This window comes from Microtus pennsylvanicus, chromosome 19, assembly GCF_037038515.1.
Source record: "Microtus pennsylvanicus isolate mMicPen1 chromosome 19, mMicPen1.hap1, whole genome shotgun sequence".
NCBI lineage: Eukaryota > Metazoa > Chordata > Mammalia > Rodentia > Cricetidae > Microtus > Microtus pennsylvanicus.
Window position 1 is genome coordinate 23,650,923 of NC_134597.1, and position 20,864 is coordinate 23,671,786.

General features: G+C 41.8%; 1 protein-coding gene and 1 pseudogene across 9 annotated transcripts in view; one reads left to right on the plus strand and one right to left on the minus strand.

Moving 5' to 3' along the window:
• Nrf1 (nuclear respiratory factor 1) overlaps positions 1-20,864 on the plus strand; it is a 101,040-nt gene that overhangs the window by 22,901 nt on the left and 57,275 nt on the right. For 4 of the 9 annotated variants that reach the window (XM_075953852.1, XM_075953847.1, XM_075953855.1 and 1 more), the window contains exons 2-4: positions 16,382-16,538; positions 18,915-19,149; positions 19,259-19,294. In XM_075953852.1, coding sequence (XP_075809967.1) covers positions 18,927-19,149; positions 19,259-19,294 — 259 coding nt within the window. In that variant the 5' untranslated portion in view covers positions 16,382-16,538; positions 18,915-18,926. The remainder of the gene's footprint in view (positions 1-16,381; positions 16,539-18,914; positions 19,150-19,258; positions 19,295-20,864) is intronic. The other 5 variants (XM_075953856.1, XM_075953853.1, XM_075953851.1 and 2 more) reach the window with 3 other exon arrangements.
• On the minus strand, positions 13,543-13,949 carry LOC142838313 (small ribosomal subunit protein uS15-like; annotated as a pseudogene).

The window sequence follows — 20,864 nt, forward strand, 5'->3', positions numbered from 1 at the left end:
TTTATAAAAAATAATAACTTCAGTGGCATTTATACTTTCAGAATACCATTTAAGATCTAGGCAAAGTGGTACAACACTGTAATCCCATCCTACCGCCCCGAAGACTGAGAAAGTAGAGTTAGGAATTTGAAATCAGCCTGGGCTATTTAGCAAGACATGTCTCAAAAAAAAAAAATCAGTTTAGGTGACTGGAGAGATGACTCAGTGGTTAGAGGTAACTGAGTGACTGCTCTTCCAAGTGCTGGGGTTAAAAGTGTGTGCCACAACCGCCTGGCTCAGTTTAAATATTTTACTTATTGGTGTGACTACAAATGTAAAAATTGTGAGCCACATTTTCCATTAGAAAAAGTTAGCCTCATGTCTTTTGTCAGTAGTCGTCCCCCCATGCCTCCCCCTCGCCCCCTACAGGGTTTCTCTGTGTAGTCCTGGCTGTCCTGGAACTCACTCTGTAGACCAGGCTGGCCTCACAGAGATCCATTTGCCTCTCCCTTCCGAGTCCTGGGATTAAAAGTGTTTGCTACCACCTTTGTTCTCTCTTTTTTAAAAGGTGTTATTTTTATTTTATTTTTAAAGATTTATCAGCTGGGTGGTGGTGGTGCACACCTTTAACCACAGCACTTGGGAGGCAGTGGCAGGCAGATCTTTGAGTTCGAGGCCACCTGGTCATCAGAGCAAGTTCCAGGACAAGCTACAGAGAAACCCGGTCTTTAAAAAAGAAGAATAGAGTTTGGGGTTTTTATTTTTCTTTTATGTGCCTGGGTGTTTTGCCTGAGACATGTCTGTGAACTACACAGACCCGTCCAAGGAGACCAAAAGAGAGCATCAGATCCCCTGAAACTGGATTTACAGATGGTGGTGAGCCACCATTGGGGACCTGGGAGCCAAAGAGCAGCAAATGCTCGTAACTCGTGAGATGTTTCTAGCCGTGCATTCTCTACAGGAGAATCTGCTCAACAGTGACCTTGACCTGCCTTTATCTCTCAGAAGCTTGGTGTACCACAGAGCTAGACTTCATTAAAAGTTTTAGAATGATATGAAACATTTTAATAGAGTGATTAATTTTTTCTCTTTTTAATTTGTATCAAATGCAAAAAGCACTTATAAGTACATAGGGATGGAGTTTGGTTCCTATCATACACTTCAGTAGCTTATAGCTGCCCATAACTAGCTGCAGGGGACTGAGTCTTTTTCTTCCGGCCTTCCAGGGAACCATGAGCGCTGCACACACACACACACACACACACACACACACACACACACACACAGCACACATTCACATAAAAATAGACACACACATAAATAGAAAATAAGAAAAATGTAAAAAAGACAGTCTATAGTATAGGCTAGTTTTTGTTCAAAACAACACATAGAAGACGCTAGTAGGGGTTAGGGGTTACAGAGATGGCTTAGCAGTTAAGAGCACTACAGAGGACCCAGGTTCATTTCCTAGCACCACATGGCAGCTCACAACCATTGGTTTGTAACCCCAGTTCCAGGGGGTCTGATGCTCTCTTCTGCCCTTTGCAGGCATCACATAGTCACATGGTAGAATACATAGCTGCAGGCCAAACCAGACACATCGAAAAAGAAAAAAATTTAAATGTTAGAGAAGAGACGATAGAGATCAGGATACACAATGGACCTGGCAAAGGTGTTCTGGGGTAGTGATTTAAAGATGCCTCTAGGTTTTTGTTTTGTTTCCTTTTGGGATGTATGTAGGGGTCTGAGGATTGGACCAGGATCAGGCTTTTTGGTCTGTCATCCCTTCCTCCCGCACTCTCTGCCCACAAGACAGGATTCTCTGTAGCTTTGGAGCCTGTCCTGGAACTTGCTCCGTAGACCAGGGTGGCCTCGAACTCATAGAGATCTGTCTGTTTCTGTCTCTGGAGTGCTGGGATTAAGGAAGGGTGTGTGCCACCACTGCTCTGCTTTTTGGTTTTCAATGCCTCTATTTTCTCAGTTACCCCCAAAGGATATGTGTCGTTACTTTACTATGAGAATACATTAAAATGGTTAAATGTGAGAGTTGAGGGCCACAGTTTTTCTCAGAATTGTATGCTAAAATGATATAATGCCTGACAAGAATTCAGCACATATTTGTTAAATGAATACGTGATTGAATTGTAGATATTCCTAGATGAATGCCGTTGACATTATAATACTCCCATGGCTTTTGTGTGGTTTACCTACTTGCATATTTGCACATGCTTGTAGGTACATAGGTATTTACATATGCATGTATGTGTGTGCTCATGGGTATGTGAATGTGAGTGTGTGGGTACCCAAGGTTCACTTTGGGTGTCTTCCTCCATTGCTCTCCACCTTGTTTTTAGACAGAGCCTCTCACTGAACCTGAGCTCATCCTTTTGCTGGGCTGACTGGCCAGTGAGCCATCTTCAGAACCCACTCCTCTAAGCCCCTACCTTCCTCTTCCTTGGTGCTGGGGTTAAAGACACAGGTGCCACCGTGCCCTGCTTGCATGTGGGTCCTGCGATTCTGAACTCTGATCTTCAGATCCTACAGCAGGCACTGCTACACCAATTAGCCATCTCTCCTAATTGTATGCAAGAAAAAAATCCTTGGCTCAGTTATCTCAAAATTTAAAGCCCTGCCAGTATCGTTGAGCCTCTCCCTATAATCCCAGCGCTGGGTGCTGAGTCTGCAAGGTCTGGAGCTCAAGGCTAGCCTGGTGAGTTCAAGGCTAGCTTGTTTTGTTTTATGTTGTGAGACTCTGCTTTAAAAAAGAGCCTGGTGTAGTAGCTCACCTCCTTAATCCTAGCACTCAGGAGGCAGAAACAGGTGGATCTCTGTGTGGTATAGGGCAATCTGGTCTACAGAGTGAGTTCCAGGACAGCCAAGACAACATATATAGTGAGACCTCGTTAGTAAAAACCCAAAACAAAGAGGAAAAGGAAAATTCATGCATTGAACTGTTCTTCAGAAATTAGGAAACAGCTTTCACTGAGTGTCGATTGTGTGGTGACAGATCCAGCAGAATTGAGGCCTGCCACAGAAGCAGCTAGGCCCAGTGCTATTTCACAGTATGCAGAGTTTGAATAAAGTGCTCTTTGTGCTGGTCTCAGACTGAGGGGCGGTGCTTGTGGCCATTTATGCTATTTCTGCTTAATGGAAATTGAGGCAGCCTCTAATCTGCTATCACATGACAGCTACTTATTTGATTTTTGGTAATTTGGGAGCAGCTGCAGACAAACAATTATTCTACAGAAAGAGCCAAGCAGCTGTATTCAGACCCAGTCACCAAGTGGTGGCTTGAAACAGCAAACTTCCTTCCACAGCCTTCCCAAGCAGGTATCGTTTCAGCAGCTCACCTGCTTTCTAAGCGCCCATGGGTTTGAAAATACATTTTCTTTTCCTCTTCTCTGCCCCCCTCTCCCACTCTCCCCGCACCCTCCTTGGAGACAGGGTTTTACTATGTTTCCCTGGTTGGCCTGGATCTCAGTGTGTGTGCAGACCAGGGTGGAAGAGCCAAGCAGCCACATTCAGACCCAGTCACCAAGTGGTTGGTTATACCAAACTTTCCTTCTATTGCTTTTTTAAAACTAGGATCTTATAAATAACTTTGGCAACTTTCCTGCTTAAGCACCTACGGGTTTCTTTTCCTCACCTGCCTCTTTTCTTTCTTTTGAGACAGTCTTTCTGTGTAGCTTTAGCTGGCTGGAACTCATAGAGATAAACCTGTTTTTGCCTCCCAAGTGCCAGGATTAAAGGCCTGTGCTACCATACTTGGCAAGGAGGCATTTTTCTAGTTCTCTTTATCACCGTCACCGACATTTATTAGGCACCTGTTTCATTGAAGGTGCTGTGTCTGACCCTGGCTGTAATTGTAATGTGGTGTTGAGTGTGGACGCTCACTTTCCTCTCTGACAGGTGGGTCGGCGTTAGGTTTATTTTTACACAGTAAGTTGCTAAAGAGTCTGGCATGAAAGGCGTCAGAGGGCTGTTTTCCTTTGGTCACAGACTTCCCCCATGTCTGCTGTCGGGTATTCATTGACCTCTGTACCATGCTGTGTACTTTCCCAAGCTGTTGCCTCTGCCTGCAGCACCCTTTCATTCTGGAGCCCAAAGACTGTCTCCTTCAAGATGCTGCTCATGTCCCCGCAACCCTGTCCTCACAGTGTTCCTTAGCCCTTGGCAGCTCTTGCTAGCATGGGATTTGTTCCTTTTTTTAAAAATGGCAATGCCTACTTTCTTGTTGGTTTAGTCTTTTAATATACACTTTAATAAAAGTTGTTCTAGGGGCTGGAGAAATGGTTTTGAGAGTGCTCTTCCAGAAGACTGGAATTGAGTTCTCACTAGCCACAACAGACAACTCACAGCAGCCTCTGTCTAATTGTAGCTTCAGGGGTTCTAACAAACCCTCTGATCTGTCTGTGGACACCAGCACACACATGCATATACAGATGCACATACACATAATTTAAAAGCTATTATGACCTAGGAGTTTAAGCATTTGTGTAATAAAGTAGCAAAAGGAACTGGGTAGGTAAAGTCTTCTATAGGAAGTAAAAGAAAGCGTTGCTTTTGAATTTGTGTCCGCAGATTGCAAGAGGCTTTGGCAATCTTCAGATCTCTAAAATGTTAAATCACCACATCAGATTGGCCTGAGTTATTGTATGAATTTCTCTATTACAAATTTCTTTAACAATGATGCAACGTGGCCTATAATTAGAAGCAAGTCTTTTTCAACATAAAAATACAATGTAGAACTGTCCCATTTGTTATGGAAGCTAGAACCACATTAACCTGAAGATTAATGAAAATTAAATTGAATTGACAACTTTAATTGCTAAGTAACAGTCACATTTTCAATATGGTCAGTTGCCACAGGAGTGTAGTGGCTGTTTCCTTGTACATGGCAGATCAAAAATGTCATGCTAACAGTTCTGTTAAATGGCATAATCTAGAGCCTATAGAAGAGTAGGCATGTCTTTTTTTTTATTTTATTTTTTAGCCTGTATGTATTATCTATGTGAGGTTGCTGTATCCTGGAGTTACAGACAGTTATAAGCTGTCAATGTGGGTGCTGGGAATTAAACCCGGGTCCTCTAGAAGAGCAGTCAGTGCTCTTAACCACTGAGCTATCTCTCCAGCCCCGAGTAGGTATGTCTTTAAAGCATTTGGTAAAGTGAATTAGCTTAACTGTGCTTTAAAAAGAAAAAAAAAAGATTTGGCTGGGCAGTGGTGGCACACACTTTTAATCCTAGCACTCGGGAGACTGTGAGTTCAAGGCCAGCCTGGTCTACAGAGTGAGTTCCAGGACAGACTCCAAAGCTACAGAGAAACCTGTCTCGAAAAACAAAGAAAGAAGATTTGTGTTTACTTTGTGTGTGTGTGTGTGTGTGTGTGTGTGTGTGTGTGTGTGTGTGTGTGTTTAGCCTGCGTGTATGTACATGCACCACGGGTTTTCCCCCTGGATCTCTTGAAACAGGGCTTACTCATGTGAGCCACTATGAGGCTGTTAGGAATCTAACCTGAGTTCTCTGCAAGAACAGTTAAGTATTCTTACCCAGTGAGCCTTCTCTCCAGCCCTAGCTCTTTAAAGCTTGTTCTAGTGGAAACATTTAAGGACTTGGAAGTTCCTTTTGCAGGCTTTACATTCCTTTTCCCTTTGGCTGTGGCGCCCTCTAGTGCTTCAACTTTGTAGCAATACCATCTTGAAATGTTCTGTTTGATTGCAGTCAAAGAAACTTAAAACATTTTGGAAATCTCTTTCCTTTCTCCCCAACATCTCCTTCCCTCTCTTGTCTCTTCCCTTCCTTGGGGAAGTGTCTGTACCTTTTACCCATCCTCCAAAGGACCTGAGATTCTGAGATTTAAAAAAAAAAAAAAAAGACTAAGACTTGCTCTTTGATACAAGTCCTTGTGTGGTCAGAACTCTTGTAGTGTCTTTTAAAAAGGAGAGTGTAATGTAACCTGAAGGTTTATACCTGCCCTTATATGTGAACTTCTGGGTCACACTCAACGCGTGCCGCATCCCATACTGGGTATTTACAAAGAGCAATTCATTTTGTCCTCACAGTGAGCCCATCTGTTCTTCTGCACTTAGATGATGAAACTACAGCATACACACCAAATGAAACTCGTCTAAGGTGTCAGGAAGTGGTAGAGCCACTATTGTGGCACCAGTGAGGTTATGCCCTGAAGTGGGTCTGGTGGCTGGAGAGGAGACTGCAGCCCCTGGGGCCAGTGTTGTAGCAGTAACAAAAACACTAATAATAATAATGGAACTCTTAAGTTACTGCTGACCATGCATGAAATTGTAGTCACTATCCACTACTGATTTTTAGTAGATAAGTGTGTAGCAGCCCCGCCCCCATCTTGTTTCCTTTGGTTTTAATTGCCCCTAGTCTAAAAGTATGAAATGGAAAATTCCAGAAGTGAGTGATTCACAACTTTTAACTTGAATAATGTTCTGAGCAGAGAGAATACTACACCATCCCTTTCTGTCTCACCAGGTATGTTAGCATCCTTTGTCCAGCTTGGCCGTGCCATGTAATCTGTCTTCCCATTTGTTGCTTACTAACTGCCTTAAATTCCAGCTCAGCTGTAGAGGCACCACGCTGCTTTCTTTCAAGTAATTGTCATTTACTTAATAAAAGCCCCACATTATAAGAGTAGCGATATGGGCAGATGGGTCAGAGAAAATCTTCAAGAGCTTCCTACTAGTGGGAGTAAAGTTCACCAGTGTTATACAGAATAGACGGATTATATAGGGTTTGGCACTGCCTACAGTTTCGGGGATCCTCTGTGGCCTTGGAATGCGACACTCACAGACATGTGCAGGCTATTGTAGTCCACCAAGAACTAGAATTGCAGATGCCAGTGAGCCGCTATATGGGTGAAGGGAATTGAACCTGGGTCCTCTGCAAAAGCAGCAAGTGCTCTTAAACTGCTGATCCCTTAAACTCTGCAACCCTATACCACTTTTCTTGATTTATCAGTCTTGAGCACTATGGACTTCTTCCTCAGAGGTGTGAGGGTTAATCACACCATCCCCTTTTTTGATAATGATATTGTAATATTCTTTTTCATTTGCAGTCTTCATCTTGAAAAATAGGCTATTAATGCTCCTATCTTTTTTTACCTCTCCACCCCTCTCTGCCCTTTTGTATCAGCTTTATTTCACTTGTACAGTGTCCTAACTTTTATGTTATGTTTGGTATCATTAGTTTTTTTAATTAAAATATACATGCACATGCCATAATGCAATGTGGAGGTCAAAGGACAGCTTGCAGGAGATGGTTCTCTCCACCACGTGGGTTCTGGGGATTGAATTCAGGTTGTCAGATTTGGGGCCAAGTGCCTTGCTGAGCCATCTTAATTTTTTTTGCATTTTGTTCATTCTATAATTGAAGTCTGGAAACAGAAAGCAAATCCAGACTACATGAACATGACTTTTTTTTTTTTAAACCAGAGCCCAGGTTAGTTTTGTGGGAGGCTAATTGCTTTTCTCTGTAACTTTGATGTCAGTCTTGACAGACACGTTCTTCTGTTCTTAGATTCTACTTGCACCAAGTTTTAAGACACATTTTGCCTTGCTTCTAGTTACACTCTGGCTTTGGGGAGGGGGTGATGGGTAATTTTTCTGCTGTGGTACAAACTTGATCTATTACTTTGTTTCCCATGAAGCAAATCCTGTTGTTAACATTAGTGTTTATTGACTTTTGAGTATTATTTCTATTCTAGTGATAAATTTTGGGTTCCAGATGTGTCCAGGGATGTAACTTGAGCCTCTTTTCCCATGGACACAGTCTTGGATTGAGATTTTTAGACTGATCTTACTGATTTCTTTTTCTTTTGAAATGATAATGCTATTGATTAGACTAATGCTCTCTCTTATACTTTGTTATGCTTTGATTAGATTTCCTGGCTTGATCTTTCCTTTTGATTTTTAAATGCTCTTTGCTTAATCTCATCCATTATGTGTGGATTAGACTGAATTTAAGCCCCTTGATTGGCTCCTCCAAATTCCAGTATCATCCCCCCCCCCCCCCGTACTGTATAGAGATCACGTCACCAGGGCCTGTGTACCAGCAGTCCCGCTGTGTTCTCTGCTACTATCCTTTGGCTTTACCTTAGATGGTCTGTCTGCGAGAAGAAAACAGAAACCACACCTCTTACAGTTTGAACTTTTTTTTCCTTTTTTTTCTTTTCTTTTTAAAGACAGTCTCATTATATAGCTCAATGGTTAATACCATTCCTTATGTTGTGACCCCCAGCCATAAAGTTGTTTTGTCGCTACTTCATAACTGTAATTTTTGCTGCTGTTATGCATTATAATGTAAATATCTGATAGTCTTAGGCAACCCCTGTAGTAAGGTTGTTCAACCCTGGGGTCGTGACCCAAAGGCTGAGAACCACTGATGTAGATCACACTGGCCTTAAACTTACTATGTAGCCTAGGCCTTAGCCTGCCCAGTGTAGGGTTATAGTCGTGGCTACCGTGTCTAGCAAAGATCCCCCTCTAAAAATAATAACGTATGTATGGGTATATGTGTGTGAATATGGGTACCCAAAGAAGCCAGAAGCATCGGATACCCGTGAGCTGGATTTACAGATGCCACCTGATGTGAGTCCTGGAAGCCAAACTCTGTCCTCTGCTGGAGTAGGATATAACTCTTAACCCAGGAATACTTTTAAATTCTTTTGAGAAGTTTGCTGAATACCACTGTCTGTAGTGGGATAGACAGATGCACCATTTTTCTTTTCTGGTTCAGAAGGTTCTAGCCCCCCCCCCTTGCTTCCCCTCTCTTCTCCATTTTGTGCACTGTCTTAAGTTTTATTGGGTGTGTTGACGTTCTCACTTTATGTCTAAACCAGTGTTAACTGCTCAGATTGATACAATATGTGCATCATAACACAAACCTCAGGAACAGGAATCTAGTTTCGAAGAAATTGAGGCACAGTGCATGGTGCACGTGAGACTGTTTGGGAAATGAGCTAAGAAAGATAGACTCTAAAGCCTGAGAGTTTTGGCATTGTCATAATTAATATTAAACACTTAGGTGCTGGGTTCTGTCTTCTAGACTTTGCTGGGATCTCTTTATTTGATTCTCACATCATCCTTTGGAGAATATCTACTATGTACTTCTTACCTTAGAAACAGTGACAGGATTGTGGCTTAGTGGTCATTAAGTAACTTGTCCAGGGTATCTTGGTAAGAGTCCGTTCTCTCTTCAAATGCACATTATTTCATATCTTTCCCCCATTAGCAAGTTCCATTACTTTTGTTAGCCAGAGACCCTGCCCTTGAAGATAAAAGCTGAAGTGCTTTACTAAGATTGACAAGGGGATTGGAGAGATGGCTCAGTGGTTAAGAGCACTTGCTGCTCTTGCAGATGACCTGGGCTCAATTCCCAGCAACCGTATGGTGGCCCACACTGCCCATAATTCCATTTTTTAAGGGATCCGACACCCTCTTCTGGCTTTCATGGGCACCAGACAGACATATGATACACACACATGCAAGCAAAATATTCATACACATGATATAAAATAAATAAATCTTTTTTTTAGTGTTTTGTTTGTTTTGTTTTGTTTGAGGCAGGAGTACATTATGTAGTCTTGATTGAGTTGGACCTCACTATTAGATCAGGCTGTCTTCAGAGATCTGTCTGCCTCTTCTTGCCTCTGCCACCAGAGTGCTGAGATTAAAGGTGTGTACCATGCCTGGACCAGAACAAATCTTAGAATAAAATTGACTTAGGGGAGTGGTGGGATCTTTTCTTCTTCATTTTTTTTCTCTGTTAACTATGGAAGTGGAAATCTAATAATCTCCAGCGTCATGTGTATGTTACTCATAACTGACTTAGACAACCTTTACTTATTTATGGTTTGTGAAAGCAGTATTTACAAGTACTTCATTCTGGTTCAGAAAAGCCTCCACCTTTGCTTTTTTAGAGTGTCCAGAATATAAGCGGCTAGAGAAGCTGGCGGATGAGGGGGAGGGTGGAAAGAGAAGAGGCAGGCACCAGGCAGAAGTGACAAGCCTGTGAAGCAGACAGCCCTATTGATTTATGCTGCAAGCTGCATTCTGGAGCAAAGAATTGAAATCCATTATGCCAAGCACATAGCTTTCAAATCCCTTTGAAAAGCAGTTTAGATGCCATCTAATCCCAAATCATTTAAAAATAGTTTTGAAGTACCCAGAATTCTAAAACGCCCCAAGCAATTTGTCTCCGACTAGAACCGTGAAATAATGGGAAATTAACTCTTTATTGGTATCTTCCTCTTATATGCTGTTCGTGTGACCTGGTGTATTAATTTGTGCTTTAGAGAAGTCCCAACAAGGGGGCTAAGATATATCCTTGTATACTTTTGAAAAACAACAAAGATAATATAGGAAAGAAACCCTGCCAGGCACTTCAATTTTTTTCTTTGAAAATATATTGCACGTTCAAACCCTGTCACAGCAAATAAGTATAAACGCATGGTGCACGTAATTTCAGACTTTTTGAAAAGTTACAAAGATCTTCAAATACTCTTTACTCAGAGTTCCCGAGTGTTAATACTTTGTTTTCTTCTTCATTTTCTCTTTGTTTAGTGCTTTACCAGGTGCCCTGCACACGGCGGCACACGCCTTTAATCTCAACAGAGGCAGGCTACTCCACATAGCAAATTCTAGGCCAGCCAAGGTTCCATAGTGAGATCCTGTTTCAGAAAACAAACGAGGTGGGGGTGGGGGGAGCAGCTAATTAGAGGAACAAAAGTTTTTAGACATTCTCAGAGACTTGTACAGTAGAGCAGTGAAGGCGTAAGTTGCAAACAATGCCACACCAGTTTGGAATTATGATTAATAGGGTGATATTTATTTAAAGGGGAAAAAACTTACAGATAACCGTCCCAGACAACAGCCCTCTGCGCAATCAGAGGAGTCTAATCCCCGGAAACGGAGCAGGAAGCAAAGAGAGCGAGAAGGGAAGTAGCTGCTTTTTTAAAGGGAGAGAGACCACGCCCCAATGGGCTGGTATCTCAGCGGCTATAGGCTGGAGGAGCGGAAGGACCTCTCACAACAGAGCAGTATAAAAGAAGACTTATATATGAATAATCATATTCTTTCCACATATGGCAATAAAGGTCATATTTCTGTACATATGGTTGCCATTTCTTTTGGTACATTCTAGAATGCTGTGCTATATTATTACTCTAACAGTCACGATTGACAGTACACTTGCATCGGTCTGTATGAGGAGAGGTGATGTTAGCACACAAGCGAACAACTATGGGTCATAACTTCAAATACATGTCAGATCTCTGTGCATGTTCATATGTTCAGTCCAACAAGTTCACCTTTAGTTTTCTTCTTTTTTTCTGTCAAGAATCCTTTTTTGATGTTGTTGTGGTGGTTTTCTTGTTTGTTTGTTTGTTTGTCTGGTTTTTCAATTTGTTTGATTGATTGGTTCTCTGTGTATGTAGCTCTGGCTGTTCAGGAACTTGCTCGGTAGACCAGGCTAAACTTGAACTCAGAGACCCACCTACTTCTGCCTCTGCTAGGATAAAAGGCATGTGCCGCCACACCTAGCTAAGAACCTTTTTTCTTTAACTACTAAATTTGAGTTAAACCAAAACAGAGATCATAAACACTTGGATCACAACATCTGACTCACAGAGCATGGCCACAGCGTCAGACTTGTGTGAAACACCCTTCTTATGCCTAGCTCACGCAGCTGAAAGGCTCCGGAGCCAGCTTGTGATAGATCCAGCGCTATGCCCACCACCATCCTCCCCACTTCAGAGCCAGCCCTCTTCCTTCTACACTGCCACAGCTGCCAGAAATGTCAAGAATTTATTTTTAATAGTTATCAAATAATGTACAAATTTTTATAAAGATAAGAACTTATTTTGCTGGGAGATTGCTCATATATTCTTTATGCAGAAGTTACTGAGGGATGATGAGTGAAGGATGATTGTGTTTTAATTTTCACATGTGGCAAAGTATATATAACAATAAATTTTAGGTGCACAGTTCAGTAACGTTAAGCATGTTTCTGTTAATTGTGTATCCAGTCTGCAGAGTTTGTGCATCTAAGACAACTCCTACCTGCTTGCACTTGGCCCCTGCCAGCCACTTCTCTATAGACTGTTCTAATTACTTTGCAAAGATAGACTAGAGGGCCAGGGCTCAGCAGGTGAAAGCCCTTGCCATGTAAATTCATCTAAATTCAATCTCCAGAACTCAGGGGCTGGAGAGATGGCTCAGTGGTTAAGAGCATTGCCTGCTCTTCCAAAGGTCCTGAGTTCAATTCTCAGCAACTACATGGTGGCTCTGTAATGAGGTCTGGTGCCCTCTTCTGGCTAGCTGTATACATACTAAATAAATAAATAAATATTTTTAAAAAAATTTCCAGAACTCAGGGTAGTAGGACAGACGTGACCTCTACAGCAGGCTGTATCACCCTTCCCCACCATGCGCATATAAGCATAAATAAAGCCCAATGGAGACATACAGTATTTGTCTTTGTGGGGAGCTTGTTTGACTGAGTAAAGAATCTTCATGTTTCACATAGTGTAGTGTGTGTTCATGTTTCAATAAACCAAAACAATATAGTTTCAAATAGAGTACAACAAAATACAGTAGATGGTTCAGAGGTTTCCTACATGTCTCCTATGCTTAATACATTGCCTACCCCCTCTGTCAGCATCCTATAGGATGGCAGTACTCATGAATATGTGTTGACATGTCGTTATCACCCAGAGTCTATATTATCTTATGGTTCGTTCTATGAATTTGAACAGATGCATAGTGACATGCATCAGTTTAGTGAAAATCAACTCTGCTCTGCCTGTTTATCCCCCCCCCCCCCGCTACCCCTACCCCCAGTACTCCTTTTACTGACTACATAATCTTGCCTTTTCTAGAAGGTCCTATAGTTGTACTCATACAGTGTATAACCTTTTAGACTGACTTTCGCCTAGTGATATCTGTGTAAGGGTTTTTTTTTCATATCTTGGGAACTCACCCCCACCACTGCCTCTTGACAGGTTTCTTCTGTATAGCTCTGGCTCATCTGGAATTTGATATGTAGACCAGGTTGGCCTGTCTTGTGACACTTCTATCTCTGTCTCCTGAGTGCCAAGATTATAGATGTGTGCCACCATGCCTAGCTCAATGGCCCATTTCTTTCTAGTGCTGAACAATATTTCATTGTCCAGATGAACTAAACTTTTGTATCCAGTCACTTACTGAAGGACATCTGGTGGTATTCAAATTCTAGCTGCTGCAGACAAAGCTGGGGTAAACATTGTGTGTGAATTGCTGTGTAGATGTAGGTTGTCAGCTCCTTTGACTAAATACCAAGGAGTTAATTATGGGGTCATATGGGAGGAGTGTGTTTGCTCAGTTTTGGGATAAACTGCTAGACTGTCTTTAAAAGTGCCTACCAGCAATGAGTGAGAGTCCCTGTAGCATTGGCAGTTCACTGTTGCTTTGTGGAGGGTTTTTTTCCTTTTTCTTTTTTTAAAAGTGATTTTATTGCTCGTGCACACAGAGAATTTGTGCCTCTAGAGCAGACTGTGGACAACTCATTTCCAATTGGGTGGGAGGACCCGCTTAGTCTTAGAGTAATGAGGCAACTAGCAAATTCTTCTCTCTATTTCAGTCTGGCTGAATTTAACATCTTTATCCTTCCTGTTCCTCTCAGGATGCTTTCAGACAGTGACCACTTTCTTAATCAAATGCTAGCGATCCTTAGGGAGATCAGGGGCAAGGCCTTTGGACTTTTAAGTTTCTCAAGATCTTATTATCAGTCACAAAACGGACCTATGCCACTCCATGTGAGTCCCTCAGGATCATGTCTATTTAGGAGGAAGTCAGGCCTTTCTTGGCCAGTTTGTCAATCTGTTCCTTCAGATGTCAGCTTCAGCCGGGTGGGGACGCTAAGGCTGTAGGGCAGAGCCGACTGGGACAATCTCTTCCTGGCAGCATGCATGCAACCATGATTGCAGAGGTCTGGCAGTGAAGAGAACGAGGGAGCTGTTGCGGAGTTTTACCCATGCAATAGGTATATAGTAGTGTATTAGTCAACACTTTTATATATGCTTGTTCACCGTACCCTCCTGGTGAGGCAGCGTTTTGTCCATTTTAAAAATGAGTTAGTTATATTCTTAATGTTGAGTTTTAGTTATTTTTAAAATTTTGAATAACAACCCTTTATCTTTTGGTAAATGCTTTTCCCTGTTTGGGACTTAGTTTCTTGACAGTGTGTTACTATTATGTGACCTTTTGTGGGGAGATGTAAACAAATGTCTATTGACTTCAGGTAGGGCAACAGCAACAAACCAGAGACATGATTCTACCCAAGCAAGTCTAGCTTGGTGAACCAGTGAGTTTCTTGGGGTCACTGCAGGAGTCTGGGTGAGGATTTGCACACAACAGGCACCTAGAAGGTCACTGCAGCACTGAAGCCCACGCGGTGTGGATGATGGGTCATGGAAGCTGCACCTCTGGAAGCCCTAGCTCACCTTGCAGTGGTTCCATTGAAGAAATCCCTCTTCCTCAGCAATTGTGACTACTCAGTTGACCTCAGAGGGGGGGCTTGTGGGTCCTATAACTTTCTGAGCCTCCTTGACTCTTGTAAGTTTCCTGAACTTAAGCTGCTGCATTTTGGTTAGCCTAGGAGTATCCCTGCTCCTTCAGGAGGGAAAGTTTTGATCCAGAAGAAATAGCTACTCAATACTTAATATGTTCAAAGAGCAAAAGATTTGTTGTTTGTTTGTTTTGTTTTGTTTTTTTAAGACAGGGTTTCTCTGAAGCTTTTGGAGCTTGTCCTGGAACTAGCTCTTGTAGAGTAGGCTAGCCTCGAATTCACAGAGATCCGCCTGCCTCTGCCTCCCAAGTGCTGGGATTAAAGGCGCCACCACCACCCAGTTTTATTTGTTTTTTAATTGTGTGTGTGTGTGTTGGGGGGTTGTCTGCCTGTGTGTTGTGTAGTATCTTCAGAGGCCACAAGAGGGATTCAGATCCCCTGTAACTAATAACTACAGACAATTAGCCTGTAACTAGTTGTGGGTACCTGAAGCTGAAACTGAATCCTCTGGAAGAGTCTCTAGTGCCCTTAACCACTGAGCCATTTTTTCAACCCTGAATAAAAGTTTTTATCTGGATAAAGTATGAATTGGAGGCCAGCCTGGTCTACATAGTAAATCAGGGCTCCAGAGTGAGACCATGTCTCAAAAAAAAAAAAAATGTTGAATTTAGAGACCAGGTTTTTTTGTTTTTGTTTTTTTTGTTTTTGTTTGTTTTTGAGATAGAATCTCTCACTGTAGTCCTTACTGTTCTAGAAATAGCTATGTAGACCAGGCTGACCTCGAACTCACAGAGAGAGGCCTGCCTCTGCCTCCCAAGCACTGGGATTAAAGGCGTGCACCACCAAGCCTAGCTGTATTATATCTTTCTATCAATGGGCATGCAGTAGCTCTTTATGTATTCAGTCCTTTGGTTTCTTCACGAGAGTTGTGTAATTTTCCTCATACAGATTTTTTAAAGGATGGAAGTAAGTTCAGGAGATTTATTGTATAACATGGTGACTAGAGTTTATGACTGAAGTTAAATGCTTTCATTTCCAAAATGATACTGTATGAGGTAATGCATATTTTAGTTGACTAGATTTTACCATTCTGCAATGTGTATGTACTTTCAAATATCATGCTGTGCATGATAAATATATACAGTTTTATATGTCTATTTGAAATAAAAATAAAAATTTGAAAAGAATTTGCAATGTCTCCTGTTTATTGCAGGGGATATGTTCCCTGACCCCCAGCAGGCAGCTGAAACTGGATAGTGCTAAACCTGAAACTAAGTAGTAACATTTTTAGTTCCCTCCCTCTGCCTTTGTGTAGCTCCTATACATATTTTGTTGTATTTATACCTTGATATTTCACTTTTAGGGGGCATTTGTAGAAATGAAATTATGTGTACTTCCGAGTTCTTCTTGTTCATTGTCGATGTGTAAAAAAACATTGGTTTCTGTGTCCACCCTTATCTCAGAACCCACTCACTGTTAGTCCAGGAGTCTGTGGTTGATGACCTCACATAGATAGATGGTCCTGCCATGCAGAGATAGTAGTTTTTCCTTCCCAGAGATCCCGTCCTGCCTTTTCTTCCTCTTTGCTCCTTCCTCTCTCTCCCCTTCCCTTCCCTCTTTTATTTTTTTCCTTATTTCTTTTATCTTTTCTGTCTTTCTTGTCATAATGTTGAAAAGATGTAGTGAGAGGAGACATCCTTGTCTTCTGATTTTTATGGGAAAGCTTCCGGTTTTTCCTCTCTTTAAGTATAATGGGCATAGACATTCTTAGATGTTTTTTATCAAGTCCAGAAATTCCCTTTATTCCTAATTTGCATTTTTTTTTCCTTTTTAAGGTGGAATGCTATGTGATTTGAGTGTACCACGCTTTGTTTCCCATCCACCCACTGATGGATACTTGGGTAGCTCCCATCTTTCGGCTGTTGTGAATGATGCTCCTATGAACATGGGTGTGCACATAGCTCTGTGAGACCCTGCTTTCAGTTTTTCTGGGTAAGTACCAAAAATTGGGTTACCCAATTACATAATAGTTCTAATTAAAAAACATTTTAGAAACCAGTACATAGAATTTCATATATAAGCATGTTCACTGCACTAATGTTTATATCAGCAAAACTTTGAAAGCAATCTTGCTTCATCAGCATAGCTATAGAATAAAGTATTCTGTAGCTATTTTAAACGAGCAGGATAGGTTTGTGTGTTTCAATATGTCAAAATGGCTAGGCATATTAAAATGAGAAAAACGTTATGTCATTGTAAACCTGTTTTAAATCTGTACACGTTTGCTTCATTTTTTTTGAACGAATTATGTGCTTGTGGAGAAAGGGAGGAGAGAGACTGATAGGAGAGTCAGCTTTTACCATAAGGCACTGTACCATTTCAGGGCTTACAAGGAACACAGTTTTGTAATTATACAACAAAATTGAATTATTGTATGGGGGAGGCTGTTCCCATTTGTCTTTGAAATACAAAGATAATTCTGTTTTGCTTATTAAGTATTTTTATATCACAATAGCAAATGCTGGTTACTGGCTATTAAATGTTTTTATTGTTAGACACATATCAAAGACTTTTAATGTTTTGTGACTTGACTCATGTATGTATGTTTCTATATAATAGTGAATTTCTGTCAAAATGATTTCATATAGTATGTAGTTTCTGTCCTTACTCAGTGAGACATTCTCATCTTGCTTCTTCTGTGTCTGGCTGGAGACTGCAGACTGAGCCTTTCCTCTTCCCAGAATTCTCTGAGTCTGGTCACTCTGTTTATACTTACTGCCTGGCCAATCAGCATTTTATTAAACCAATACAAGTGTCAAATTTTTACAGGGTACAAGGACATTATCCCACAGTACCCTCCCCCTTTTTTCTTTTCACAAGAACTCTGAATCTAATCTCCTTTGTTTAGCTTTTTTCCTGACCATTGTCCATAATAACTTGTAACCAACACTCTAAACTAAGACAAACGTCCATAATCCATTTTTTGGGAATGTGGACGTAGTTTTCTAGACTGTTTCCTGCTGATTGGGGATGCTGATAATCTTATGGCGAACCAAAGAAAATTTAGGATTGTGGTCAAATCCTGACTGGAATATTCTTTGAGGCTGGATCCATCTCAGCTAAGACAAATAATAACACAGTATCCAGACTCTGTGTGTATTTTCCATCATTATGTGGCTTTTTAATATTTTTTTACTATTTCTTTTATTTTTAATTTTTGTTTTTGTTTTTTGAGACAGGGTTTCTCTGTAGTTTTTTAGCCTGTACTAGAACTCACTCTGTAGACCAGGCTGACCTCAAACTTACAAAGACCCACCTGCCTCTCTCTGACTCCCCCAGTGCTGGGATTAAAGGTGTGTGCTACCAAACAAACACCTGGTTTATATTTCTTCCCTTTTTTTAAAAGGACGTTCTTTATCCTTTTCTTTTCTCTCCCAAGCCTACGTATATTTTTTAAGCACACTGTAACTGTTTAGAGGTTTTCTTCTCTTTTTTTCCCTCTGAATCTGTCTTTACTGTGTATCTCTATCTTTTCTGACCGCATGAGTCTTTAGTCTGCTAAGCAACATTACTAGGATTAAAGCTGCTTTCAGGGCTGGATCTGCTCCACCTTGGCTTCCTGGGAAGCTCATGGCGGAGGTGCTGGTGGGGAGCCATTTTTATTTTTATTTTTTTTAAACCACAGCTCTGTGCAGTTTCTAGGCCCATGCTACCACCAAGAAGCATGCCACCAGCTCTCATGGATGGCATTTAAGTGTTTGGTGGCAGGGCCTCTTAAAAGAGCTACATGGTTTTTGCTGCTAACGCTGAGTCAGGAAACCTGTCTTAAAGGAACTGTGCCTCTGCTCACCTCTAGCAAGCAGCCCACCTGAGGCAGTGCTGCTACCGAGAAGCGGCTTGACTTTGTTCTTTTGTCTGTCTCAAATCCTTTCTCAGGCTCTATGTGGAAATTCTTGCCAAATGTTTGGGTGCCATTTGTAGACGGAAGTTTCTGTCCTTATTCAATGAGACATTCTCATCTTGCTTCTTCTGTGTCTGGCTGGAGACTGCAGACTTTCCTCTTCCCAGAATTCTCTTAGTCTGGTCGCTCTACCTATACTTCCTATCTGGCTATTGGCCATTCAGCATTTTATTAAACCACTATGAGTGACAAATCTTCACAGGGTCTAGAGCATTGTCACACAGCAATAGTATTCTGCTATTTTATGCCATTTGAATTTCCCACACCTTGCTGTGGTCAAGGAAGGAATAAAATTAGAGGTTTGTAAAAGAGTTTCTGCTCCTAAAAAGACTTAGTTTAAGCATTCTGTTACATTGTACACTGAATCGCCTCCTCTTCTTCCTCCTCCTCCTCCTCTTCTTTTCTAGCAGTAGATCTTCATGGAGGACCACGGAGTGACCCAAACTGAACACATGGCTACCATAGAAGCCCATGCAGTGGCTCAGCAAGTCCAGCAGGTCCATGTAGCCACATACACCGAGCACAGCATGCTCAGTGCTGATGAAGACTCTCCGTCCTCCCCTGAGGACACTTCTTATGATGACTCGGATATCCTCAACTCCACGGCAGCGGATGAGGTAACTGCACACCTGGCCGCCGCAGGTAATGTTTGCCCTGGAAGCTCCTCTTTCCCGACTTGTGGCCATGCCTGTCTGAAGGGCCTGGGATTCAAGCACGCTCACATTTCTTTTCATCATTTTTTTTTTTTCAGTGCTGGGGATCAAACCCAGGGCCTCGCATATACTAGGCAAGTACTCTACCACTGAGCTACATCCCAAGCCCTTCACCATACATTTTAAACCTGCATCTCCAACTTTAGCCTGTTCCGGGAGAGTTGAGTTCTGGGGTCACTTCTTACTAGTGTGGTAGCGTTGGTTGTCTATTCTCATCCATCTGACAGTCTTCTGGGTTTTTAGCTGAAGTATTTATTCACATTAAATGCAAGGACTGGCATATTTAGATTTTAATATTCTTAAGGTTAAGAAAAAAATTTTCTAGTATTGCCTTTCTAGTATTGTCCCTTTGGGCTGGGGATAAACCCCAAGCTTTTGCGTACTAGACAAAAGTCCTATCTTGAGCAGTGTATCTCAGTCCTAGACTTTCTAATGAAACTCAGACATGTACTTGAGTTTCCAGTTTGTGTGAAAATTTATTACTATTGTGTTTAGGTTTCCACAATAATCTGATTTTACAGTTCATGTGGGAATTCTTTCTAAGGGATCTGTTGCTGGCTGTTCTTAGTGATAGGTCTTGTTTATGCTGGCTCCTTGCTTCATATGCTACTTATATGTGAATGAATGTTATGTGATGTGTTTTGAAATGGTGGGGGGGGGGGTTGAGACAGGATTTCTCTGTAGCTATGGCACCTGTTCTGGAACTCTCACTGTAGACTATGCTGGGCTTGAACTCACAGGGATTCGCCTGCCTCTGTCTCCCGATAGCTGGGATTAAAGGTGTATGCCTCCACCACGCGACATTTTGAAATCATTTTAAAAAATAATTTGAGGTCTAAAATACTGTGCTGGACATGGTTTCTGTTTGATTCTGCTAGATAGGACCAAGACCACTAGTGACCTTGTCACCGTCCAGCTTGTGGATTGAAGTTTTCCAGAATACCAAGTGATTTAAAACTAGCTGTGTCTTGTATAGTTCTGTGTACAGTGTGTGTATTACGGTGAAGACACTCATATCAATCATACGTGGGTTTTCTTTAGGAAAAGCAGGACAGGGAACCAATTACCAGGAATGGCCAATATAGCTGTATTTAATTAAAGTGAGGAAGAAAAGTATAATAATCTCATACTATAATTTATTATGCACTGTGTTATTTCTGGAAAGGTGAATTTTTTTCCCCTGAGGCGGGGCTTCTCTGTAGCTTTAGAACCTGTCCTGTAGACCAGGCTGGTCTCACACTCACAGAGATCCACCTGCCTTTGCCTCCTGAGTGCTGGGATTAAAGGTATGTGCCACCCCCACCCAGCAAAAGGTGAACTTAAAAAGGGGCTAGGGTACAGCTCAGTGGTAGAACACTTGCCTAGCTAGCATGTGCAAGGCACTGGGTTTAAGTGTTTATAACATATATTTTGTGAAATGTTTAGACTTCCCAGAAGAGGGCATCCTAATACAATGAACCGAGCCCAACTTGGTTCCTGTGAGGGCAGATGCTTTTGATAAAAGGCTTTGCTGTGCCATCCTGCACTGTCATAGTGTGGGAATGATGCAAGGGTGGCAGAGACTGGTTCAGGGCTTGAGCACTCGCCTAGCGTGTGTGACACCCTGCGTTCAGCTTCCAGCATGACTAAAGAAAAGATTAGAAG